The 23,360-nt window shown below is 37.7% G+C and overlaps 3 protein-coding genes across 3 annotated transcripts in view; 1 reads left to right on the top strand and 2 right to left on the bottom strand.

Annotated features, from left to right (window-relative positions):
- Window positions 1-11,616, bottom strand: part of LOC100244105 (DExH-box ATP-dependent RNA helicase DExH3) — a 47,224-nt gene extending 35,608 nt beyond the window's left edge. Inside the window, exons 1-4 of the mRNA XM_002277589.5 lie at window positions 11,059-11,616; window positions 6,811-6,965; window positions 6,640-6,727; window positions 6,178-6,420 (exon numbers count right to left, since the gene is read on the bottom strand). Of these exons, the coding sequence (XP_002277625.3) occupies window positions 6,178-6,420; window positions 6,640-6,727; window positions 6,811-6,965; window positions 11,059-11,421 (849 nt within the window). The 5' untranslated portion in view covers window positions 11,422-11,616. The remainder of the gene's footprint in view (window positions 1-6,177; window positions 6,421-6,639; window positions 6,728-6,810; window positions 6,966-11,058) is intronic.
- A 1,030-nt stretch (window positions 11,617-12,646) lies between these two features.
- LOC100262936 (T-complex protein 1 subunit delta) lies at window positions 12,647-14,692 on the top strand. Its single transcript, XM_002280198.5, has one exon. The coding sequence runs from the start codon at window positions 12,904-12,906 to the stop codon at window positions 14,503-14,505; it is 1,602 nt and encodes a 533-aa protein (XP_002280234.1). The 5' UTR covers window positions 12,647-12,903; the 3' UTR covers window positions 14,506-14,692.
- Window positions 14,693-19,281: 4,589 nt separating this feature from the next.
- On the bottom strand, window positions 19,282-21,395 carry LOC100249272 (WAT1-related protein At3g18200). The gene is made up of 7 exons (XM_002277571.4): window positions 21,158-21,395; window positions 21,013-21,075; window positions 20,816-20,932; window positions 20,480-20,723; window positions 20,183-20,341; window positions 19,901-20,052; window positions 19,282-19,781 (listed from the first exon to the last, which is right to left on the bottom strand). Exons 1-7 carry the CDS (start codon window positions 21,349-21,351, stop codon window positions 19,616-19,618), a joined length of 1,095 nt encoding a protein of 364 aa, XP_002277607.1. The 5' UTR covers window positions 21,352-21,395; the 3' UTR covers window positions 19,282-19,615.
- Window positions 21,396-23,360: the final 1,965 nt, after the last annotated feature.

Raw genomic sequence — 23,360 nt, forward strand, 5'->3', positions numbered from 1 at the left:
TCCGGAGGACTCATTGTCCTTTCCATACAATATATATATACATATGTATGAATGTATGTCTGCTGCAGCCTTATATCACTTTGAAGAATTTCTGAACTCCTTTATTGATGTTTGATCGGTACACACCATCCACATATATATACACAAATGACTGAATAAGAAAAAATCAATCTAGCTTAATTCTCTCCTAAAATTAGGAAACTAAATCATAAGGAAATATCCTAAATGATCTCTCCTTTTTTATTCCTAAATTAAAGTCCTAACTTTGGCATTATTTCAACACTCCCCCTCAAGCTGGAGAATATATATCATATAATCCCAGCTTGCAAGTTAAGTCTTCGAAGTTAGGCCTAGGTAAAGCTTTGGTGAGGATGTCTGCGGTTTGGTGCTTGGTAGGAACATAGTTCAATTTGACCGTCTCACTAGTCACCTTCTCTGTGATGAAGTGTCTGTCAATCTCAACATGCTTGGTCCTGTCATGATGCACGGGGTTCTTTGCTATGCTTATAGCTGCCTGATTATCACACATCATCAGAATTGGAGATGAACTCGTTTGTCCCAGTTCACTAAGAACCCTTTTTATCCAAATCCCTTCACAGATTCCCTGTGCAAGAGCTCTGTACTCAGCTTCTGCACTACTTCTGGCTACAACTGATTGCTTCTTACTCCTCCAGGTAACAAGATTTCCCCAGACAAAAGAACAATATCCGGAAGTGGACCGCCTGTCAATGATGTTTCCTGCCCAATCCGCATCTGAGTATACTTCAGTGTCACGGTTCTCTGTCTTTCTGAAGAATAGGCCTTTCCCTGGTGTCATTTTTAAATATCTAAGAATCCTGTAGACTGCTTCCATGTGTTCCTCAGTGGGGCTGTGCATGAATTGACTTACAGCACTCACTGCAAAGCCAATATCTGGCCGAGTGTGTGAGAGATAAATCAAGCGCCCGACAAGCCGCTGATATCTCCCCCTGTCTACCGGTGTACTTTCTTTCTCGATACCAAGTTTCTTCTGACTATCCATAGGAGTATCAATTGGTTTGCATCCAAGCATACCGGTCTCCTTAAGAAGATCGAGTATGTATTTTCTTTGAGAGACTACGATTCCCTTCCTTGATCTAGCCACTTCCATACCAAGGAAATATTTCAAATTTCCAAGGTCTTTAACTTCAAACTCTTCTGACAAATACTTCTTCAAATTCTGTAACTCCCCCATATCATTCCCAGATAGAATAATATCATCGACATAGACTATCAATATGGCCAATTTCCCGGCATGAGACTTCTTGACAAATAGAGTATGATCAGCCTGACCTTGTTTGTAGCCCAGCTTCAGGACTGCTTTTGTGAATCTATCAAACCAGGCTCGAGGAGATTGTTTAAGGCCGTACAAGGATTTTTGGAGTTTGCAAACCTGATTCTTTGCCATACTTTCTTCGAAACCAGGTGGTATTTCCATGTAGACTTCCTCTTCTAGGTCCCCATTTAGAAACGCATTTTTTATGTCCAGTTGTTGCAAGCACCAATCTTGATTGACAGCCAATGAGAGAAGGATCCTGATAGTGTTCAGTTTTGCAACAGGAGCAAAAGTCTCCTGATAGTCTATCCCATAGGATTGTGTAAACCCTCTAGCTACCAAACGAGCCTTGAATCTTTCGACTGATCCATCTGCTTTGTATTTTATGGTGAAAATCCACTTGCACCCCACAAGCCTCTTCCCAACCGGCAAATCTGTGATAGTCCACGTCCCATTCTTCTCAAGTGCATCAATCTCATCTTGTACTGCCTTCTTCCATTCTGAAATTTTTAATGCCTCTTGTATTGTGTTGGGAACCTGAGTATCATCAAGAGAAGTAGCAAATGCTCTGTAAGATGGTGATAACCCTTCATACGTAACATAATTCCCAATTGGATGATCTGTACATCTCCTAACACCCTTCCTCAATGCAATTGGCAAAGTAGAATCATCAATGCTGGGAATTAACACCTCTCCAGCCCTATCCTCACCTATGTTCTCTTCAGGAAGACTTGAATTGGAGTCAATATATTGGCCACATGTTGACTGTGATCCGTGCTCTAATTCCTGTCTTTTCCTCCTCCTGATGTAAACTTGTAAGTTCTCATTAGCAAGTTGTGGGGCTATAGGTTGAATAGGCATGGGAGACTGGATGGTCACGGGAGAAGGGACATTTGTGTGCTGGGCTGGCTGAACTGATGGCGGCATGGGTGTGGACAACTCAGTGGGCGCGAATTGGGAAGGATTTGGTGACTCTGAGTGAAAAGAAGGTACACCCTCAAGAAAAGACTCCCAAACTTGATGTTCATTCATGCTCTCCCCCTGAACATGAGATTTGGGATAGAAGAAGACATGTTCAAAGAAAGAGACGTCCATGGTAGTGTAAAATCTTTTGTTGGTTGGAGAATAGCATTTGTACCCTTTTTGGGTTGGAGAATACCCTAGAAAAATGCACTTATTTGCTCGAGGAGCAAATTTGCTACGATTTTGAGAATACACATGAACGAATGCCGTGCAACCAAATACTTTGAGTGGTAAATCAGAAGAGGTGGCATGGGTGTGAGGAAACTGTTTTAAGAAAAGTTGACGTGGGGATTGAAAGGTAAGCACTCTGGATGGCATACGGTTAATCAAATAGGTAGCTGTGAGAATAGCTTCCCCCCAGAAATAGTTTGGAACATTAGAGGAAAACATAAGGCACCGGGCAACCTCCAAGAGATGTCTATTCTTGCGTTCAGCCACCCCATTTTGTTGTGGGGTGTCAACGCAAGAACTTATGTGGATAATGCCATGATTTTGAAGATAAGTACTGAGACTACTAGTAAAGTATTCCTTTGCATTATCTGACTTGAGGACTTGTATTTTGGAATTGAATTGATTTTGAACCATAAGATTGAAGGTTTGAAAAATGTGCCCGACCTCTGACTTTTCTTTCATAAGGAAAACCCATGTTACCCGAGTATGATCATCAACGAATGTCACAAACCATCGAGTGCCAGAAATATTTTTTATCCGGGAGGGACCCCACACATCACTATGTACTAGAGAGAAAACAGTCGAAGGTTTGTATGGGATTTGAGGATATACTGTTCGAGTATGCTTTGCAAACTGACAAATTTCACAGTGATAAGATGCTGGATTTTTATTGATAAATAATTTGGGAAACAATTTTGCAAGGTAAACAAAGCTAGGATGACCAAGGCGATAGTGTAACATTATAATCTCACTATCTTTATTGACCTTAGAATTTGACACAGAATTGAAAGACTCTGACATACTCTGAGACTGTACGCAACTTGCTTGAGAGACTTGGTTTGAGAATTGGCCACATGAAAGGAGGTAGAGCCCGGAACACAGTTCAGCACTGCCAATCATCTTCCCCGATTTCAAGTCCTGAAAAACACACAAGTTTGGATAGAATTTAGTAACACATTGGAGATCACGAGCCAATTTGCTAATGGACAAAAGATTACAATCCAAGTTTGGAACATGGAGGACAGAGTCAAGATATAAGTCTTTAGTAAGTTTTATAGAACCTGTCCCGGCAATTTTTTACTTTGAACCATCAGCAATATGGACGGATGAATGACCATTACTTGGCTTGTAATTTTGAAGAATGGCAGCATCTCCTGTCATGTGATCAGAAGCACCTGTGTCTACTATCCACGGCCTCATTCCTCCTCGATTAGCAGTGAAGGCTACACCGGTAGTACTGCCACTGCCAACTTGGCTTAATAATTTCTGTAGCATCTCCATCTGCTCTTTGTTGAATGGACTCGGCTCGGGAACAGATGTGCTCTCAGAGTTGGTAGCCACGTGTGCTCTGCCATCTCTGTCAAACCGTGGCTTTGGTTTCCAATCAGCCGGTTTGCCATGAAGCTTCCAGCAAGTCTCCTTATAATGGCCTGGTTTCTTACAATAATCACACCAAGGCCTATCCCGTTTCTGACGATCTCCACCACTACTATTAAATGACCGAGCAGCAAGGGCAGAGGCATCCAATGTTGGGGCAGGTTGCTCTTTTGATCCCATCATCACTTTCTTTCTACTTTCTTCACGCCTAACCTCTGAAAAAGCCTCCCTGAGACTTGGCAGGGGTTTAATGCCCATGATTCGGCCTCTAACATCATCCAATTCCCTGTTTAGTCCTAGGAAGAACTTGAACAGTCTCTTTTGTTCCACAATTTGCCTGTATGTTGCTGCATCATCCGAACATTTCCATGAGTGAGTCTCAAATAATTCAAGTTGCTGCCAATACCTTGTGAGTGTGTTGTAATACTGAGTAACTGACTGCTCTCCTTGGCGGAAGTCATGTAGAGCTGATTCAACCTGAAACAGTTCTGAAGTATTTTCAGAACTTGAATAAGTTTCTTTGGCTGCATCCCATATGTCTTTTGCAGTCCCAAACAACAAGAAATTTTCGCCTATGTCATTGTTCATGGAATTGATAAGTCATGACATGATCATGCTGTTTTCAATCCTCCACTTCCTGAAACCCGGTTCTGTAGTTTCTGGCATGACTGCTTCTCCAGTGAGGTACTCATCCTTTCCTTTACCGCAAATGAACAGCAACACAGATTGTGACCACTGTAAATAGTTATGGCCATTTAATTTGTGTCCTGTGATGAGAATAGGAGAGGAATCATTGCCACCAAGGTTTGGAATTTCAAATCTGCCCCCTAATTCTTGTGACGTGACACTGGATACTTGTGATGATGCCATTCCGTATTTTGTCATAGACCGGAAAGGTAGAAGAACACTTCCCAAGGCACGTGCAGGGACTGGAGTTGAGAAAAAATAGCCGGAGGACGCCGGAAAATCTGATCAGAGGGCCCGCGGAAGCAAAAGAACCCCAAAAGAGGCACGTGCAGGGCTCGGATTGCACAAACAGGTAAGAAGGGTGGCTGGTCGGCGTCAGGCGAGCCTGGAGGAGGAAGCGCGTCGCCGGAAAGTGGCTCACGCGCCCTCACGCGCCGGCGTGTGAGATGCAGTCGCCGGCCGGAAAAATGTGCGTGGGCGGCGCGTGGATGGGTTTCTGGTTCCGGTGCTTTGGGACAAATTGGAGATCTCCTCCAGGCACTCCTTGCGGTGTAGAAAAAAAGTTCGCCGGGAAGTTCGCCGGAAGTTTGCCGGAAAGTTCGCCGGAAAAGTTGCCGGCGGTGAGTGTTTTCTGACGACGATTCGACTGACCGGAAAGCGTTTTCTCCCTTGGCTCTGAGAACAGGGACTGATGACCGGAATGAGAGAGAGAGGGAGAGAGAGAGATGATCGGATTGAGATATGGCCAGAGAGATTTGGCCGGAATGAGTGATGGCCTGAATAAGAGGTGGCTAGAAGGGATTAGGGTTTCAGAAAACTGGCTCTGATACCATGAAGAATTTCTGAACTCCTTTATTGATGTTTGATCGGTACACACCATCCACATATATATACACAAATGACTGAATAAGAAAAAATCAATCTAGCTTAATTCTCTCCTAAAATTAGGAAACTAAATCATAAGGAAATATCCTAAATGATCTCTCCTTTTTTATTCCTAAATTAAAGTCCTAACTTTGGCATTATTTCAACACACTTCAAAGACAGTATAAAATTCATCCGGGAGTCAAAAGAAAGATACTATATCACAGTATGATTACGCGTCAAAAGTGTCAGCATGACTCAAAGCTTATCACACTAGTATGTAAGTCCAATAGGTTTTGTGAAGATGAACCATTTATAAGCTCAAAAATAAATTAGTGTTTACTTCACTGATATCTTTTCCAATGCTTCTATAGTTGTCCTTCAAAAGCCTAAAAGAAATAAACTGACATTAACGAGTTCTTCTATTTTTCTAATATTTAAAAGTTTCCTAAAATCAACATGTGGATTTGAAAATGAGGAAGAAATGAACACAATTGCAACACTGAGATACTTGAATTAAAACAAGAGCCACATTTCAAAAATATAAACCCTTCTAAATTCAGCATAGAGACATGCCAAATGCAGAGCAGGACCTAAATAATGCAAATATTTTATTATGGCATTAGTTATATTTATTTCTAGGTAGGATAACACCTATCAAAATAAAAAAATTTCTAGGTAGGATAATAATTATTTTTAATGTGCTACTTATGAGAACAATAGGCCAAGAAAGTACTTAAAATTTTCAGGATGAGAAAAACCTGCCAATCTTGTTGTTGATTACGTATTTGCAAACTTTTCCGTTTGAGGATTCGTTCCATGACGACACTAGTCTGTGTCAAGGGCTCCTGTTGCTCATAAAATCCCTCCTCAGTAACACTGCTGTTACCAATTGACCTTGACAAGGTCTTATCTGAAAAACTTTCCCTGCTCATAGACTTTTGAGAAAGGTATTCTTTAAGATGAGCATGTACTTCTCTTTGCAACCCAAAAGGTAACACCACCTGTAGGTTCTCAAGAATGTCATGAATCACACTAAGCACACAGCTATATACAGAAGTAAATATTTATAAGAAACATGCACAAATTCAATTTAGTTTGACAGCCATACTAAAACATGTTTAGGGAAAGTTTTTATGTTCCCCAGACCAATACCTTCCTTACACATATTAAACTATTGAATGGATTAATTGACATAAAGTTGCTAGTTTACAAGAAAATACCTCCCTCTGTGGACGCTTATCATCCAGATCAGATCTGTAATTTGGCAGCGGAACTTTACTAAAGACAACAACTCTTGAATACTGACAGCTGCCAAAGTCAATCAAATTTCAAAACACAATGGATAAAGGTAGTAGCACAATGGAATTTTATGTTACAAAGTTTTACAATACCTATATAAGCCCATTCTGGTTGCCAGTGCTGAAATTTGCTCAAAATCACGTCTGTCCTTTTTCTCTGTTGAGACCACTTCTTGCTCATCTTTGTTGCGGATAAGCATGGTTAATTTCCATTTCCACTCATCAATGTTCTCATGGGTGGAAGCACGCTGATAATCATGAATGAAAAACAAATAAAAAATAGTGCAAGTGAGTTATAACAAATTCATATTTTATATAGGCAACAGGCCAGGAGAAGTAATCTAGAGAAGATTTAGAATAAGAACAACAATGCACTACGGAATTCCAATTCCTGCTGACTCATTCATGGTGCATGAGTAGCTTTGAAGCAATGGAAGAAAAAGAAAAAAATCAAGATCCATGTTGAAAACGGGTCACAAATTGATCTGACACCGGAATGAACAAACAACAACCCCACAAAAAATTCCGTACTTCTTTCTTTTATTTTGCTTATTTAGGGCAAATAAGGCCATCAATTGATGATGATTATTATTTCAGAATATTCAATAGCAGCAAGGTGTTCGTTTTCTCTTATCTCCTTGATTCTTTGTGTGGCTGTTCTCAATGGATTAAGCAAAATATATGTCTTCTCCCTGCGGGTGGCCTTAATGAGCCAATGCAAGTTACAAGGACAATGAAGACCACAAATCATCATCATTTCACCCAAATGGCTGAAATTTTCAGCTTTTTTAGAAGAATGAAACATAAGTAAACATAATTTTCAAACTTCAAAGTTTCAAACTAGATTCCCAAAGACTCTCATAGACCCCTCTGAACCTAACCACATCATGTACTATAAAATCATTTTTTTATATAGGTAAATAAAGTGAGTATAATATATAAAAATGCCAAAAAGAGTGTGCCAAAGTACATTGGATGTATACAATAATTGCCAAAAGTCATAACCAAATAAGAGGAAACTACAAAAAACTACTCCTTCATTGAACCCAACCAATTAACAAAATCAATTAAAGGCATAAATATTTCTCTATATACAACTTAGCCCATGAAAAAGATTACTAAGGAAAGTGTTTTTTAGTCTTTGGTCAGAATGCTCCTCATTTTCAAATGATTTTTTATTCCTTTTCTTTCATATTGTCCAAAAAATGCACAAAGGAGTTGCTTGTCAAAGCCATGTCGTCCTAAGAGAGTCTCTCTAACCATGGAAGATATCACCTAAGATACATCAAACAAAGAAAACAACTACCACAAAACTCTTGTCTTGGCATAGTGAAAGAGAATGCGATCAATGGATGCTTCTTCATTCTTCCAAAGAAAGCATCTATTTTCCATGGAGCACCCTCTCCTCTAAAGCTTGATCCAAGGCCAATACTTTTCCTTAGCTCACCTCCCAAGCAAAAAAACTCACTTTAGACAAAACCAAGGAATTCCAAATTACTTCCGTTGGGAAAAGAATTGATCTCCTTGTCTCCAAGACAAAGTATATAGCTTTGAAAGTTTCATTTTTTTTTTAATAGGTAAATTTTGTCCTCATTAAGACTTAAACCTAGAACCTCCCACAAATCCTCCTCATCCCTTTACCACTTGAGCCAAACCTCAAGGGCTTTGAAAGTTTCATTCTTTTTTTATTAAAAAGAAAAACATTTTATCCTTTGACTCCATCCAAATCACCCTATCCTCTCCTTCCTTATTCACAACCTTTCCTTCTGGTTCAAAAAAGAAACTCTCTACGTTGTCCAAGCATGAAAAATAGTATTTCAACACTAAAACAAGGTAATTTTGTTTTAAATTGATATAGATCTACAAATTACAACCAATGGATGAAAAGAGGAGTGCTCCAAGCTAATTGGTGTCATGTATGCAAAACAAATGAGGAATTAACTAATCAACCCCTTAACCATTATAGGATAACTCCTAATTTATGAGAGTAAATTTAATTTAGGTGTCACTTGAGTGTTGCAAAGACAATGAAAAAGACCCTCTAGCTTGCAAAAGCTTAGTAGGAAAGAGAAGAAAGAAAGTACGGAGAACAACCCTTAAAATTCATTTTAAGGTATTTAAAAGGGGTGGAATCCAAGAACTTTTCAAGGCTTGCATATGTCAAAGCTGAACCTTAAAGACTCATTCCTCAAATCTTTGTTTGGCCCAAAAATTCAAGGGGGGAGAGAGTATCTTTTATATGCATTGGAAAAAGTCTCAAATTCCTAATTGGTATAAATTCTTCTTTGTAAAGAATTTTGTATAGAATATTTTTTATATTCATATGTCATTGTAATATTAGATTCCTTTATAGAATAGGGAAAATTATAAGGAAATTTTCTATAAATATTCTACGTCATGAGGGGAAAAGGTTATGAGATGGAGATAAGCGTGAAAAACTATAAGAAGTGGATAAAGATGTGAGGAAGAATGGGAGACACTCGGTGGAGAGAGAAAACTTGTAGTTTAGGATATAGATACAAGGAGTGGGGAAACATAAGGTGTTTCAAGAACCCAATAATTGTATCTGGTTTCTATCCTCTATAATATTCTCTATGGTATGGTGAAATGATTTTCTCTCTCATCCATTAATGTAGGTATGGTTGGCCAAATTACATTAAAACTGTGTGGTATGCAGATTATTTTATCTTTGTGTGCTTGAACTAACATGTTTGCAAGCTTTCACCGGCACAACAATCGATATCATGGCCTTAGTTGAAGATCTCTCGAAGAATCAAAGAGAATGTGACACAAGAAAATGACCAAAGAAAGTTTAGTTGAAGGTGGAGTCGATTGTTTAGGGTGATAGAGATGTGAGGAAGAATGGGAGACACTTGATGGAGCAAAGGAACTCGTGGTTCAGGGTGTAGATACAAGAAGTAAAGAAATATGAGATGTCTAAAGAACCCAATAGTAGTATTTGATTTTTAATTTTTAGGTAAACTTTTGTTCCCATTGGGACTTGAAACTTGAAACCTCCACAAAATTTTGCCCCCATTCCTTTATCACTCGAGTCAGGCTTCAAGGGCGGTTGTATTTAGTTTCTATCCATTATAATATTCTCTATGGTATAATGAAATTATTTTCTCCTAGCCATGGATGTGGGCATGGTTGGTTGAACCACATTAAAATCTTGTGTACCTTTGTGTGTGGATTATTTTATCTTTGTGTGCTTGAACCAACATGTTTGCATTGAAGCTTTCGCTAGCACAACACTTTGTTGATAAGATGGAGATGGGATGAGATCTTCATGCAAGCTTGTGGATTGGTCCTTGTTGTAGTCTCCCTCTTTCAAGTATTTCTTGCATAACTTTTTACGTACTAGGGTTGCACCTATTTTAGGCACCATCTAACATATATTCAATTTGCCTATAAAAGATATCATTTAGCCTTTCCAACTGGGTCAAAAAAAGGTTTTAGTTAATATATGAGTGCATTCTTTTTCCCTCTCTTATTCCATATGATGGTTTGCCTCGTGGATTGATATAGTAGCCTCAAACACACTTGCTCCATCAAATTTATATCATAGCATATTTATTTTCCATTCCCCAACTTTCTTCTTTCAAATTTTCCATTCCGTCATTTGTGCAAAATTATAGTTGTATCCAATACGAAGTCATTCCTAGAACGAAACTCTAAACCTTGAGCTTAACGTCATGTGCCAGTGCCTACTTAGCTTGTGTATATAATTGCACACAAAATTCCTGAACTCTTAAGAATGCACAGAAAGGTGTGAAATTGGAATAATTAGAATATCCTGAAGTTATACATAATGATCATTCCTAGATATGTGTATGAAGAACGATGTAGAGTACCCCAGTATTGTGTCAAAAAGAAGAATAATTAAGAACATATAGAAACCCCCACATGAAAGAACAGTGATAGCTTTATAGCGTAGTACAATTTCCAGTCCCTCAAACTCTTTCCAACTACCTACTTTCCGCTCATCTCAAGCTTATATCCCATACTTCATACTTTCAAGAATGAATAGTAAAACAGCAGCCAAACTATAATTATCACAATTAGTAAATGGAAAACTTCTCTATATGCAAATGAATAATTACATACAAAAAAATGCCAATCAAAGAGCATTATTCAACAAAACATTTCAAAGGAAATTACATAAAATACAATTCCCAACATTCTCATCTCCTTGCTTTTGCTTCATTTTTCTCTATAACTCCAACTCCAACACCAACACAGCACACACTCCACAAACAAAAAGCACTTAAATTGCTTTCCAAAGCAAACACAAAAACACTTCCGCAAAATTATCCATAAAAAGGAGTACAATAAACTTACCATCTGCTGCTGCTGAGCCGACTCTACTTCACGGTCGGAGTCATACTCGGAAAAATCATCATAAGCAAACCGACCATACCGCGAATTCTGATGAAACAAATAGGGCAGGGCCACATTCCTCTGCCGCCAATCAAGCTCCAGGGACCGAGCACAGGCACCAGAAGAGGCCGAGCACGCCACCACTGATCGCAGATACAAGGAACCGCCAGCAGAGACATGGGCTCTCATTGGGGTGAAGAGCAAAGGCCTGAACATTTTGGGGGTCTTGTGGTAAGGACGGATGTGGAATTGGAGAGGAACGGGTTTAAGAGACATGGTGGTTCTGAAACAACCTTGAAAAATGGAGGCGTAAGGGTAGGGCATGGTAGGAATCGGATTTGGGGCGGTAGTTTTAGGGTTTTAGTAGCATTTTTGCTGAAATTGGGGGTTTAGAGAAGAGAGGAATTAGGCTTGGTGGTTGAAGAGAGGTGGTGGGGAAATGAGAAGAGGGTTTAAGCTGTCGCTTGCCAAGGGTTTTGGGGAGGGAGTTCAGAGTTATATCTGTTTCATAAAATAAAATAAAATAATAAATCCAAGAAAGCCCATTTGCCAACCACTCTCTGTGGCGTAAATTGAGCCAAATCGAGCATAAACAGCTGGGCTGGGCTGGGTTAAAGTTTGAGTTTGGGCTCCGCCTTGAAATAAAGTGCTTCATTGGTAAACAAGTTTTTGAAAATACATTCTAAAAAATAATTTTTGAAAACTGTCATTCAAAACCATTTTTAACTATTTTTATGAATAAATTTTTATTTGATCCACTTATTCTCCATAAAAATATTATATATTTTTATATAGGAAAAAATAATTTTGACTCATTAATTTTAAAAATATAAAAAAAAACTCATAATTTTAATAAATCAGCTTTATCTTTATTAATTTAAAAATATTTTAAAATAAATGTATTTTTTCATAAGTCAAAATTATTATTTTATGAAATACCATTTTATTTTATAATATAAAATAAATTATCTAAAATTAATTTATAATTTTAATATGATAAAAGTGTTTTACAAATAAATATGTTATAATTTTTTATTATATAATATAAAATACAAATTATTGTGAATAAATTTTTTCTATTATCTTCAAGTGATAAATAAAATATTTTTTCTAATTTCCTAATTAACAGTGATTTTATATTTTGCATCATATAAATCCTATTATCTTCTCCCTTTTTTTAATAAAATTGAATGAATTTTTTTTAAGTTGACATCAACAATAAAATGAGAATGTTCAAAAAGAAAAAAAATACAATTAAAACTGAAAATACATGAAAAAAAAGATTAAAAACCAAAAACACTTAAAAATTTAAAAATAAAATATTTACTCTCATCGTGTTTCCAACTCTTTTTTTATATCTACGTTTTTTTTATGAGAACATTTTAAATAAATAAAAGTTAATATTCTATTTTTATATTTTTAACTTTAAAAAAAAAAAAAAGGAATAGGAAGGTGTTAATGTATATATATACATTAACTCAAGTAAAAGGGTCACAAGTAAATTATAATATCGAAAAAATCAGATATAGTCATGTAGAAGCTCAAACAAACCCTAGATAATTTCTCAAGACAAAGAAAAGCCTTCTCAATTACCAAGGTTATTTCCGTAATTTAACATTCCTTCCAGCAACCTCTTAACACTCTCTCACTATCACCGTTCTCATTCCCGCTTCGCCTCTTTTCATTTTCAAGCCCCTAAAACAAACTGTTTCTAGGGTTTTACATACACCCTGCTTTGCTCTCAAATTTACACTTCCACCCACCTAGGGTTAGGGTTAAGGTTTCGAGCTTCGATCTCCTTTATCCATGGCGGCTCCCGTGGCTCCTCTGGTGCGCTCCTCCAAGACCGAGAGCTACGTTGACAACAAGCGCAAAGATGACATCCGCCAAGCCAACATCGTCGCGGCACGAGCTGTGGCTGATGCCGTCCGCACCAGCTTGGGCCCCAAGGGCATGGACAAGATGATTTCCACCGCCAGCGGCGAGGTTATCATTACCAACGACGGCGCCACCATTCTCAACAAGATGGAGGTGCTCCAGCCGGCGGCAAAGATGCTTGTGGAGCTCTCTAAGTCTCAGGATATTGTTGCTGGCGATGGCACTACCACCGTGGTTGTTATCGCCGGCGCTCTACTGAAGCAGTGCCTCTCGCTTCTTTCGCACGGCATTCACCCAACAATCATCTCAGATTCGCTCCACAAGGCGTCGATCAAGGCCGTGGATGTCCTCACTGCCATGGCCGTTCCGGTGGAACTCTCCGACCGCGAATCATTGATTAAATCCGCCAGCACTTCGCTTAACAGCAAGGTTGTGAGCCAGTACTCGACGCTGCTCGCTCCGCTTGCCGTTGATGCAGTGCTCTCCGTCGTCGACCCGGCGAAGCCCGACCTCGTGGATCTCCGCGACGTCAAGATCGTGAAAAAGCTGGGAGGTACTGTGGACGACACCGAGTTGGTCAAGGGCTTGGTTTTCGACAAGAAGGTGAGTCACACAGCTGGCGGGCCGACCCGGGTGGAGAACGCTAAGATTGCAGTGATTCAGTTCCAGATTTCGCCTCCAAAGACTGATATTGAGCAGAGTATTGTAGTTTCCGATTATACCCAAATGGACCGGATATTGAAAGAAGAGAGAAATTATATTCTAGGTATGATTAAGAAGATTAAGGCCACTGGCTGTAACGTTCTGCTGATTCAGAAGAGTATATTGAGAGATGCAGTGACGGATCTCTCGTTGCATTATCTTGCTAAAGCAAAGATTTTGGTGATAAAGGATGTGGAGCGTGATGAAATTGAGTTCATTACAAAGACTCTGAATTGTTTGCCAATTGCAAATATTGAGCATTTCAGGGCAGAGAAGTTGGGTTTTGCGGATTGTGTTGAGGAGGTTTCACTTGGAGATGGGAAGATTGTGAAAATCACTGGCATTAAGGATATGGGTCGGACCACGACTGTGCTTGTTCGTGGGTCGAATATGTTGGTTCTAGATGAGGCAGAACGGAGTTTGCACGATGCTTTGTGTGTTGTTAGGTGCTTGGTGAACAAGAGGTTTTTGATTGCTGGTGGTGGTGCTCCAGAGATTGAGCTATCGAGGCAGCTTGGTGCTTGGGCAAAGGTGTTGCAGGGAATGGAGAGCTACTGTGTCCGGTCATTTGCAGAGGCTCTTGAAGTTATTCCTTATACCTTGGCTGAGAACGCAGGCTTGAACCCAATATCTATTGTGACCGAGCTTAGGAACCGTCATGCTCAAGGGGAGATCAATGCCGGAATCAATGTGAGGAAGGGACAGATTACAAACATCTTGGAGGAGAATGTGGTGCAGCCACTGCTGGTGAGCACAAGTGCTATCACTCTGGCAACAGAGTGTGTGCGGATGATTTTGAAGATCGATGATATTGTTACAGTGAGGTAGTTTGATCAGAACACGGCAATATTGACAATATTGGACAATGAAAAACTGCTCTTGTTATCATTTAGGCTCTGTGTGCTTTCAAATAGTGTTTTTAAATTAATGGTCTTGGTGTTTTGGGATTGATCATGGTTAAAGAATTTTGACATTGCTGCTTTTGTTATTCATATCTGCTTTGAATTTGGTTAAACTGTGGTGTTTATTGAAATTTTGTTGATTTTATCAATTCGTTCATAGTGGAGCCGATGATTGTGTTTCTGTGCATTGGTTTGGTTCTTTATAGGGCCTCTGGGTTAAGTACTTTGCAAAGATGATTATACACTAGCTGATAGTTTGATAGATGTCTTTTGTGGCGTCAATGAAGAGCCTTTACTTATTCCTTCTGATTCACTATGCTATATTGAAAATTTAATGTTTTCACCCACCTAAATGTGTGGGAAAACCTATTACTTCCCTTGAAAACTCAGTGTCCTAAGTTTGTTTGAGCTCCTGAATTGCACTGATATAATGCTGAAAATGCAGGAAACATGGATTCTATTTTCTTTAGGGAGGAATGATACCTTGGTGATTTTCCTCCTGAATCTTTGTTCCCTCATTTCTTTATATCCTCATCCTGTTTCTGCTGATCTTGGAATTTAGGACACAGGGTAGATGATCATGCTTATCTTAGGCTGTTTGAGTAATCTCAGTTCTTCTTGCCAAGATGCTAAAAGTTGGATTCTTGAGTCCAGTTGCATTTTATTGTTGGAAGTCCTTGCATTCTTAGTTTGGATCTTCTTTTCTCCTGTAGAGTATTCTAAATACCTATGGTGCCCCATAGGGTTAAGGCTTTTTTATTTTTCTTGGCTAATACATTTGATATGCTTCAAATTGCAAGGCTGTTATTATTTGCCTATCAAAAAGGAAAAAAAAAAAAAAAAATCCTGTCAAAGTTATATGCTTTATCCTCAAATATGTGTTTTCTGATAAATGAATAGTAAATAGTAGTGATATTTATTTTTGTACACTACCTGGTTGTGTTCTTCATTTGGGAAAGCTGCTTGAGTAACACAATTTTAGTTGTTTGCCATTCACTTTTTCTAGCTCTTCAAACATGTGTTTCTGGATTTTGGGATAACAAAGTTGAAGTTCGTGCCCTTATGCAAAATAAAGTCGCTTTTGTAGTGGGGGATGGTAGAAGGGTAAAATTTTGGAAAGATATATGGTGGGGGAACCTCGCCTTATGCAATTCTTTTCCCTCCTTGTATGCTTTTGCCTCCTCTAAGGAGGCTTGGGTAGAGGAGTATTGGGACACGTCGGGAGGGGAAGGGGCTTGGAGTCCTAGATTTTCTAGGCCCTTCAATGATTGGGAGGTGGAAGAGGTGGAGAGGCTTCTTTTGACAATCCGAGGTGCAAGACTTAGTCCTCTTATGGAAGATAGAATGATGTGGAAGGCGAATTCGAATGGGATTTTTTCAGTTAAATCACTCTATAATGATCTTTTTTCAAGAAGAGCTGGTCTTTTTCCTCATGGTTTGATATGGAACCCTAGTGTGCCTTCCAAAGTGAGTTTCTTTGCTTGGGAGGCTTCTTGGGGCAAGGTGCTTACTATGGATCAGCTTAAAAAGAGGGGGTGGGCTGTTGCTAACAGATGTTTTTTGTGCTGTGAGGAAGAGGAGTCAATTGATCATATTCTTATACATTGCTCCAAGGCAAGAGCTTTATGGGAATTATTGTTCGCCCTTTTTGGAGTGTGTTGTGTCCTTCCTTTTTCGGCTAGAGAGACCCTTATTGAATGGAGAGGCTTTATGTTGGGCAAGAAGCATAGAAAGGTGTGGAAGGCAGCCCCGTTGTGCCTTTTTTGGGCGGTTTGGATAGAAAGAAACAGGATTGCATTCGATAATGAGGAATTTTCGGCTCATAGGTTGAAAAATTCTTTTGTTTGTAATCTTTGGGTGTGGACAAAAACAATTGTAAATGAAGGTTCTCTTACTTTACCTAGTTTTTTTGATTGGCTAGGCGCTAGATGAGGGTCGGGTTTGTTTTTTTCTCTTCTTTTGTGTGTGCCTTAAGGGGCCTTTTGTATACTCCCTGTATGCTATTGGGTTTTCCTCTTGGTGCCCTTTTCTAATATATTTCTGCTTTTGCCTATCAAAAAAAAAAGTTGAAGTTCGTGGCAGATGTTCCACTTTTAGAGGTTCTTTGGTCTGTACGAATGGAAAAAATTGGATAGCTCCCTTTTCTATCGTTGTTGTAGAAAAAAGGTGCTGTCATGCCCTCTATTCAGGTGGAAATTCAAGTCCCTTCTTCTTTTGGGTTTCTGTGATTAAAACATTCAAGGTATCCTCATCTCTGTTATAACCAACCAACTGGATGGTGGTCTAGAGATTCTTTTGAGATGGCTAGGATTTCGTTTCTGGAGTTTCTGGATTGTTTGAGGAGTTAACCCACCATAGGGTCTCTGTCTTGGTTTTTGCTTTTCCTATATACTCTCTGGGTGCTAGGGATCAGTGGTGGAGCCACATAGTGCCTGGGGAGTGGGCTGCCCCAAAATCTAGAAAATCTTTTTGGTAAGAAGGAGATTTGATCCCTTTCTCAAGAGGCTTGCTTCAAATCCATAGTTACTACCAAGTTATATGACCTTTTTGTCTCTTTTTTTACCCCCGGGAAATAAATTCCTATATCTTAACCCTTTTCAACTTGATGCTTTTGCTAGGCCCACTTGGTATACTGATTTTGTCTATTAGAAAGCTTCCTTTTGGATTACCATGGCCCAAAGTTGGATTCTTCCCTCCATTGGTAGAATAATAACTTTGATAGGTGCTCATTGGAAGCCCTGATTGGGTATCTGAATGAAAATTCAGTGTCCATTGTGGAAACAGTACTAATGTATTTTCTATGCTGCATGGTTTGGTTGGGGATGGGTGGGGTGATCAAGGCTGTTAGTTTCAGTTAGTGCCCTTTAGTTGCTCTTAGATGTGCAAGAGAACTAGGTTTTCCTATTTTCATTGAATGGCTGTGCTGTGTTTTTTTCTTGGACTAAAAATAATAATCAAATGCAATCAGATCTGCTGGCATAGTAAGACATTGATTTTTCGGCTTAGCTATTCTTATTGGGAATTTTTTAGTTGTCCTGGTCCCAAATATTTAGGCCATAACCTCAGGAACTAAGCCTCCAATATGATAAGCACATGATGTTTAGCAACCTTATGGCTGCTTGAAGATCAATCATGAAATGAACTCATTGGTTTCTTTATTTGTCGGACAGTACATGGAAACAGGCCAAGCGGAGAATATTTGAGCAGTGTTCCAAATCTCTAATCCCTTTCAAGAAAAAGGAACACTGCTAGTTCATCTTTGTAAGTGGGATGGCCTTTTCAGAGGAATTGCTTGTTCTATGCTAGTGCATGCTCTGTATGTTGTTTACTTTTCCTAGTGGTTGTCTGGGCTCGGTTTGATACTGGCTTCTGGACTGTTAGCAGGCTATTCTGCTCTAAATTATCTCAAGTTAATATCTGCAGTTCAATTGCAGATGATTAGAATTAAATAATGGTTAGGGTTAATACTCTGAAAGTAAATTGAAGCAGAGATTTGCTGGTGAGAATCTTAAGCATCATGTGGAGGTCTACAACTTTCTTCCCCTTCTTTGGTTGGTTTTGAGTGTGTGATGATGACTTATATTGAGAGTTTCAGTTTTAAACGTCTTCCATGATGTCTTGAAAAGAAACTTTTAATTCTGGTTGCTTGTATTTTCGCCTTTCCTGATGATTTTTGAGTGAGACAAGGTCTTAGGGAGTCATATCGGGTCCCATATTTGGTTGCCAATGCCTAATAATGGCGAAGAGGTCTGCATCGTTAGAACCGCCCACTGCTTTTCGAGTTTACATTGAATTGAAATATTTGGACTTGATTTGGATAAATTACTTTCTTTTTTAATTTTTAAAACAGAAACTCCTACCAAAAATGCTTTGAGACTTTTTTTTTTTTTTTAAATAATGATTTTTAAAAACTATTTTAAAAGAATTGAAACATACTTATGCACTTCCTTTATATATACATATATATATATATATATATATAGAAATTAGTAGTACAATTTATATGATAATTCTTATATAAAGAGTATGGAATTTTCTTGTATATTTAAAAATTGTTTTTAAAACTCGAGATATTAAAATTTATTTAATATCTTAATTTGTTAAATACTTTTAAAAAAATACCATCTCTTGAAAATAAGTTTTGAAGAGTTTTATTATCATTTTTTTGTTTTTAAAAACAAAAAATAAGAAATATGTTCTAGTGGCATTTTCGTTTTTCAAATTTTGTTTTTATTTTTAAAAATTGAAACATGTTTAATATTTAAAAAAAATTATATATATAATTAAAAAATTATTCAGGTTTTCTATTTCTAGAAATAGGTAGAAAAGTGTGAAGCAGTACTAGTTTTTTTGGCATTTCATGAGGCACTTGCATTTGGAAAGAGAGTTTGAGAGATGTTCAGAATGGGAGGTAAGTTTTTTAGAATGAGAGGGTTGAGAGATGACTCTTTCCCATGTCAAAGCCTCTTTTAGATGATTCAGTCAAAATTTTCCATGTAAATTTGTTCCCATATTGGGACTTGTATCTCTCTAGGGAGAGGTGAATTTCTGAAGTGGCAGATGCATATGATTAGCCATGGCTGCAACTCAGCAACAATCATCTCTATTAGTCAATTTTCAGAGTCATCTTGGAATTGAGTGTCTCCAATTATAAGTTTTTTTGAGAGGGAGGTTTAGTTGTCTTGTTCCAATATTCAAATACATAAATCTTGCTGCTTCTATATAATATTTAGATCCAAATCAGTACTAGTGTACAATCATTCAGCCTCACTTCCAATGACTCCAGCCTCAGTTTGTCTCATGAGTGTTGATGACTCACCATACCAGACCTTCAAATCTATACTCCATTGAAATGGGCTTCCCTCTTTGATTCACTTGCAGGCCACTCCCAGCTTAGTTTGACAATAGAACTAAGAAAAAAAAAATGAAAAAAGAAAAGACCCCTTAGATTTACATGTTGAAGGGCTGGGATTATCAAGCTCCATGAGCTTCTTCTTATCTGGAGATAAGCTATCTTGATATATGAGGAGTAGTAGTCATGGAATGTCTGATGCAGGAGCATCATCTTTATCTCTATTTTCAGTATCAAGAAGATGCTTTGTCAATGTCCGTTCCTGATCTTGGCTTCCTACTCTCTTTTCTTCTGTTTTACCCCATAGAACCGAGTAAAGACCAATCATAATGAGAGCTGCACCGATAATCCTGCAGGTGACCAGTATTTCCGAAACTGTCAGTAGGATGAATTTTATAAGCTTGATGAATCTTGAAATTTCTATCACTTGTAGATTTCTTTTGGTAATTTTATTTGAATTTCTACGTACCCTCCAAGGTATAACTGATCGCCAAGAATTAGAGATGCCATGACAGCGACTAAAAGTGTCTGCATGGGCTGGAAGACAGCAACAAAAACAGGACCTCCTTTTTGAATACACCATGTTTGAAGGGAGAAGACGATCCCAGCTGCCACAACTCCCTGCAAAGAAGTGGGAAGTAGGCTAAATAAATAACATTTTATGAGGAGAAACTAATCTGAATCCCCAATATAATATACAGAGCATGTGATATCATCATAAGATTCAAATAATTGAGTTTGAATGTATTACAGCATATAGAATTGTGAAAAGCTCTTCTCCTGATTGAATTTTCCAGAGCTCAGGGTTGGTTTCTACAAAGGCTGCTATGATCAAGAACTGGATCAATCCAAAGAAGCACGTAAATGAAGTGAGACTGAGTTTAGCTGGATAGTTCCTCAACACAGGTGCCTGCAAATCGAAATTCAAAAGTTCAGTAAATGAGGGTGGATTCTCAATTCTCATGCATTTATGCAGGAGGTAAGCTAGTGGTCTTAGAAGTAGTTTTAGTATTAATAATTTATGGGGTTAAGATGAACAAAAGCTGACCTGAAGGACCATCCAACCAGCCCATGATAGGCAGTGTCCAACCAGGTATACACAGCCCCATGTCCAGTTCTGCATTTTCCTGGAATACATGTCTTCCTCCAAGGAATTTCCCGGTTGGGGATGTGTCTGGTGCAGAAGAGGAGGGCCCTTGTAGATAGTGATGATTGTGGCACCTCCTATACTTGCAATGGTTCCCAGCACCTTTGCCAGTCCATATCTCCTTGAGATATCAACCTTCTCAAGCCTGTGAAATCGAGGCAGAGAGAAACAGATCAGAGGAAAAGCTAATCCATAATAGAACTGATTCTGAAGAGCAAGGAGCTAGTCCTCAGTTACCTCAGAGCAAAAGCCATGACAAAAGTGATTGCTGGAACTGAGTTCTGCATTGCAGATGCAAAAGTTGGAGATGCATAATACAACCCCAAGAGATAAAAGCCTTGGTTTGCAGTGATTCTGAGTTTAGAAACACAAGGCTGTGACAAACAGGAGAAAACAAAATCTTCATCAAAATCCAAGCTCATGTTTCTGCTTACCCCAGCGATGCTAGAAGGAAGAACTGAACCAGCAAAGAGAAAGTAAGAGGTGGTCTCTCCTTCCTGAAAATGCACAATACAACATTAAACCAAATACAATGAAGAAAACAAGCAATTAGCAAAGAAACCGAAAAAAGGGACTCACTTCTCTGAGAAATAAGCAAAAGGGCCCAACAGAAGCAGGGCAATGAGGTTCCTATAAACTGGGTATACAACCTTGCTGACACCAATGTTTAGTGCAACCCTGGAGACAATGTGAGTCCCTGCATAGCAGAGCTGCAGAACAAGCAATGCTGCAAGAAGTTTTGTTTTCACAGAGACCATACTCTCACTTCCCATATTGGGTAATCTCCTTCTACTACCTTTGGCTCCTTGGCTTTGGATGAAGTATGATTCAGCAAAGAGAAAGTGCTTATATAGACATAAAAGGAGAAAACTTTAAAAGTAGTGCTGAATTATTTGTTGCATGAGGGCAGCAAACTGCCTCACAAGCATATGGGAAGGTAATCATATGAGTTGATTATGAGTTATTCATGTGTAGTATCATTTTTGAAGTTTTGGCTTTGTATTTGCATGTAGTCTCTCCAATGAGTGAAGGGGTTATCTCAATGGGAATTGATTAATTGAATTTTGTTGGAGGAGACAAGGAGGAAGTAGACCATGTTGGACAGGTAGTTAGAGAGAGGCCAACCTTACACTTGAATTTTAGTAATTAAAATGTTTGGTATGACCATTGTCTCCACCATTATCTTTGGCAGTTGGAAATAATTGGCCAACATATCCATAAATTGTTGGATCTTTAGTTCTTCACTGAGAAATCTTGGAAAATCAAGGGATATTTGAAGGAGATATTATCTATCTTTACTATTAGCAAATCAAATGTTCCATTCTTGATGTACAGAGTAAGAAAGAGAAATAGATTTGAATAATTATGTAAAGAAAATTTATCAAATTTATATTTATATTTTATTTTTCATTATTTTTAATCCTTTTTCCTTATTATCTTTTTCACTTTTAGTTTCCATTATCCAAATATAGTCTTAATATTTTTTTATGATAAAGAATGAAGTTATATTCCAAATAGATACTTACACTAAAATACTTTGTTAAAAAGTTGATTTGAAAGCAATCCAAAACTAAAACTAAGATTGTTGGATGCAACTTTTTAACTATATAGAACTTCTTTTGAACTTCCAAAATGACTTACTTTATGTGATTATATAATTGAGTACTTTAAAACAAAAGAGTTTTTAAATTGTGAATGTTTTTTTTTTTTTTTTTGAAGGGGAATATGTTTTTGTAAGATGTGTTTTAAAGATTTATTTTAAAGGGTTAATTTCATTGACCTCCACCAAGTCCGAGGTTTTAGCTAAATACACCTAGTTCCTATTGGTTTGAAATTTCATCACATGATTCAAAATAAGGGAAATATTTGATGAATTAGTTGTATTTAACTAAAATATTAAGGGAGGTGAGTGAATTTAACCCTTTAAATTTAAAAGAGACTTGAGCCAAAATCATTTTAATTGCAAATTCAAAGCTTTGACATTAAATAATAAATATAAGATTTTAATTTTTCAATGATAGACCAATAATATATATGAAAATAATTAAGGCTCTTTTTAATTTTTTTACTTGAATTTTTAATACATTTAAGATGTTGTAATACTATTTGTTTTTTTTAATTATTATTTTAAGATATTTCATTTGAATAACAAAATTAAGAAAAATTTAAAATTTTACATGATGTACGAAGTCTTTTGCATGAATTTCTATTCAATTTTTATATTTTTATTAAATGTGAAAAGACATGCTAATTCAAATTAACATGTACGACTATGATGCATGATTCATTTCAAGATTCTCGAATTTTGTTTGTTTGTTCTTCTAATCAAGAAGAAGACTAGAAGACCATTATTATTTTCTTATTATTTTTACTCTTATTGAATAGATTAAGGATTTTTTGAGGAGATACCAAGAAAAATGTCTTCATTAGCACAATAGTTTTTAGATTACTATCCAAAATCAATCAAACTTAAGAAATTGTTTTCATTTGAAAATGTTGAGGTTCATGCATATAGTAACAAAAATTTCAAAATGTTTGTATATGAGTTTTTCATAGTATACTCTATTGTCTTCTTCAAGACATTCCATCTACTCTTTTCCTTTTTAAAAATCATCTACTACTAAAAAATTGATGATTGAACCACTAACCCTATTATCTCTCTCTCCACAATCATTCACTAACCAATCATTAATTGAGGCCATGAGAGAAAGCCCCATAAAATATAACTTTGTATAAGCTTGTGTCTCTCACAAAATGTAGTGATTATCAAAGATAATCTTCA

This window comes from Vitis vinifera, chromosome 17, assembly GCF_030704535.1.
Source record: "Vitis vinifera cultivar Pinot Noir 40024 chromosome 17, ASM3070453v1".
In the NCBI taxonomy this organism is placed as follows: domain Eukaryota; kingdom Viridiplantae; phylum Streptophyta; class Magnoliopsida; order Vitales; family Vitaceae; genus Vitis; species Vitis vinifera.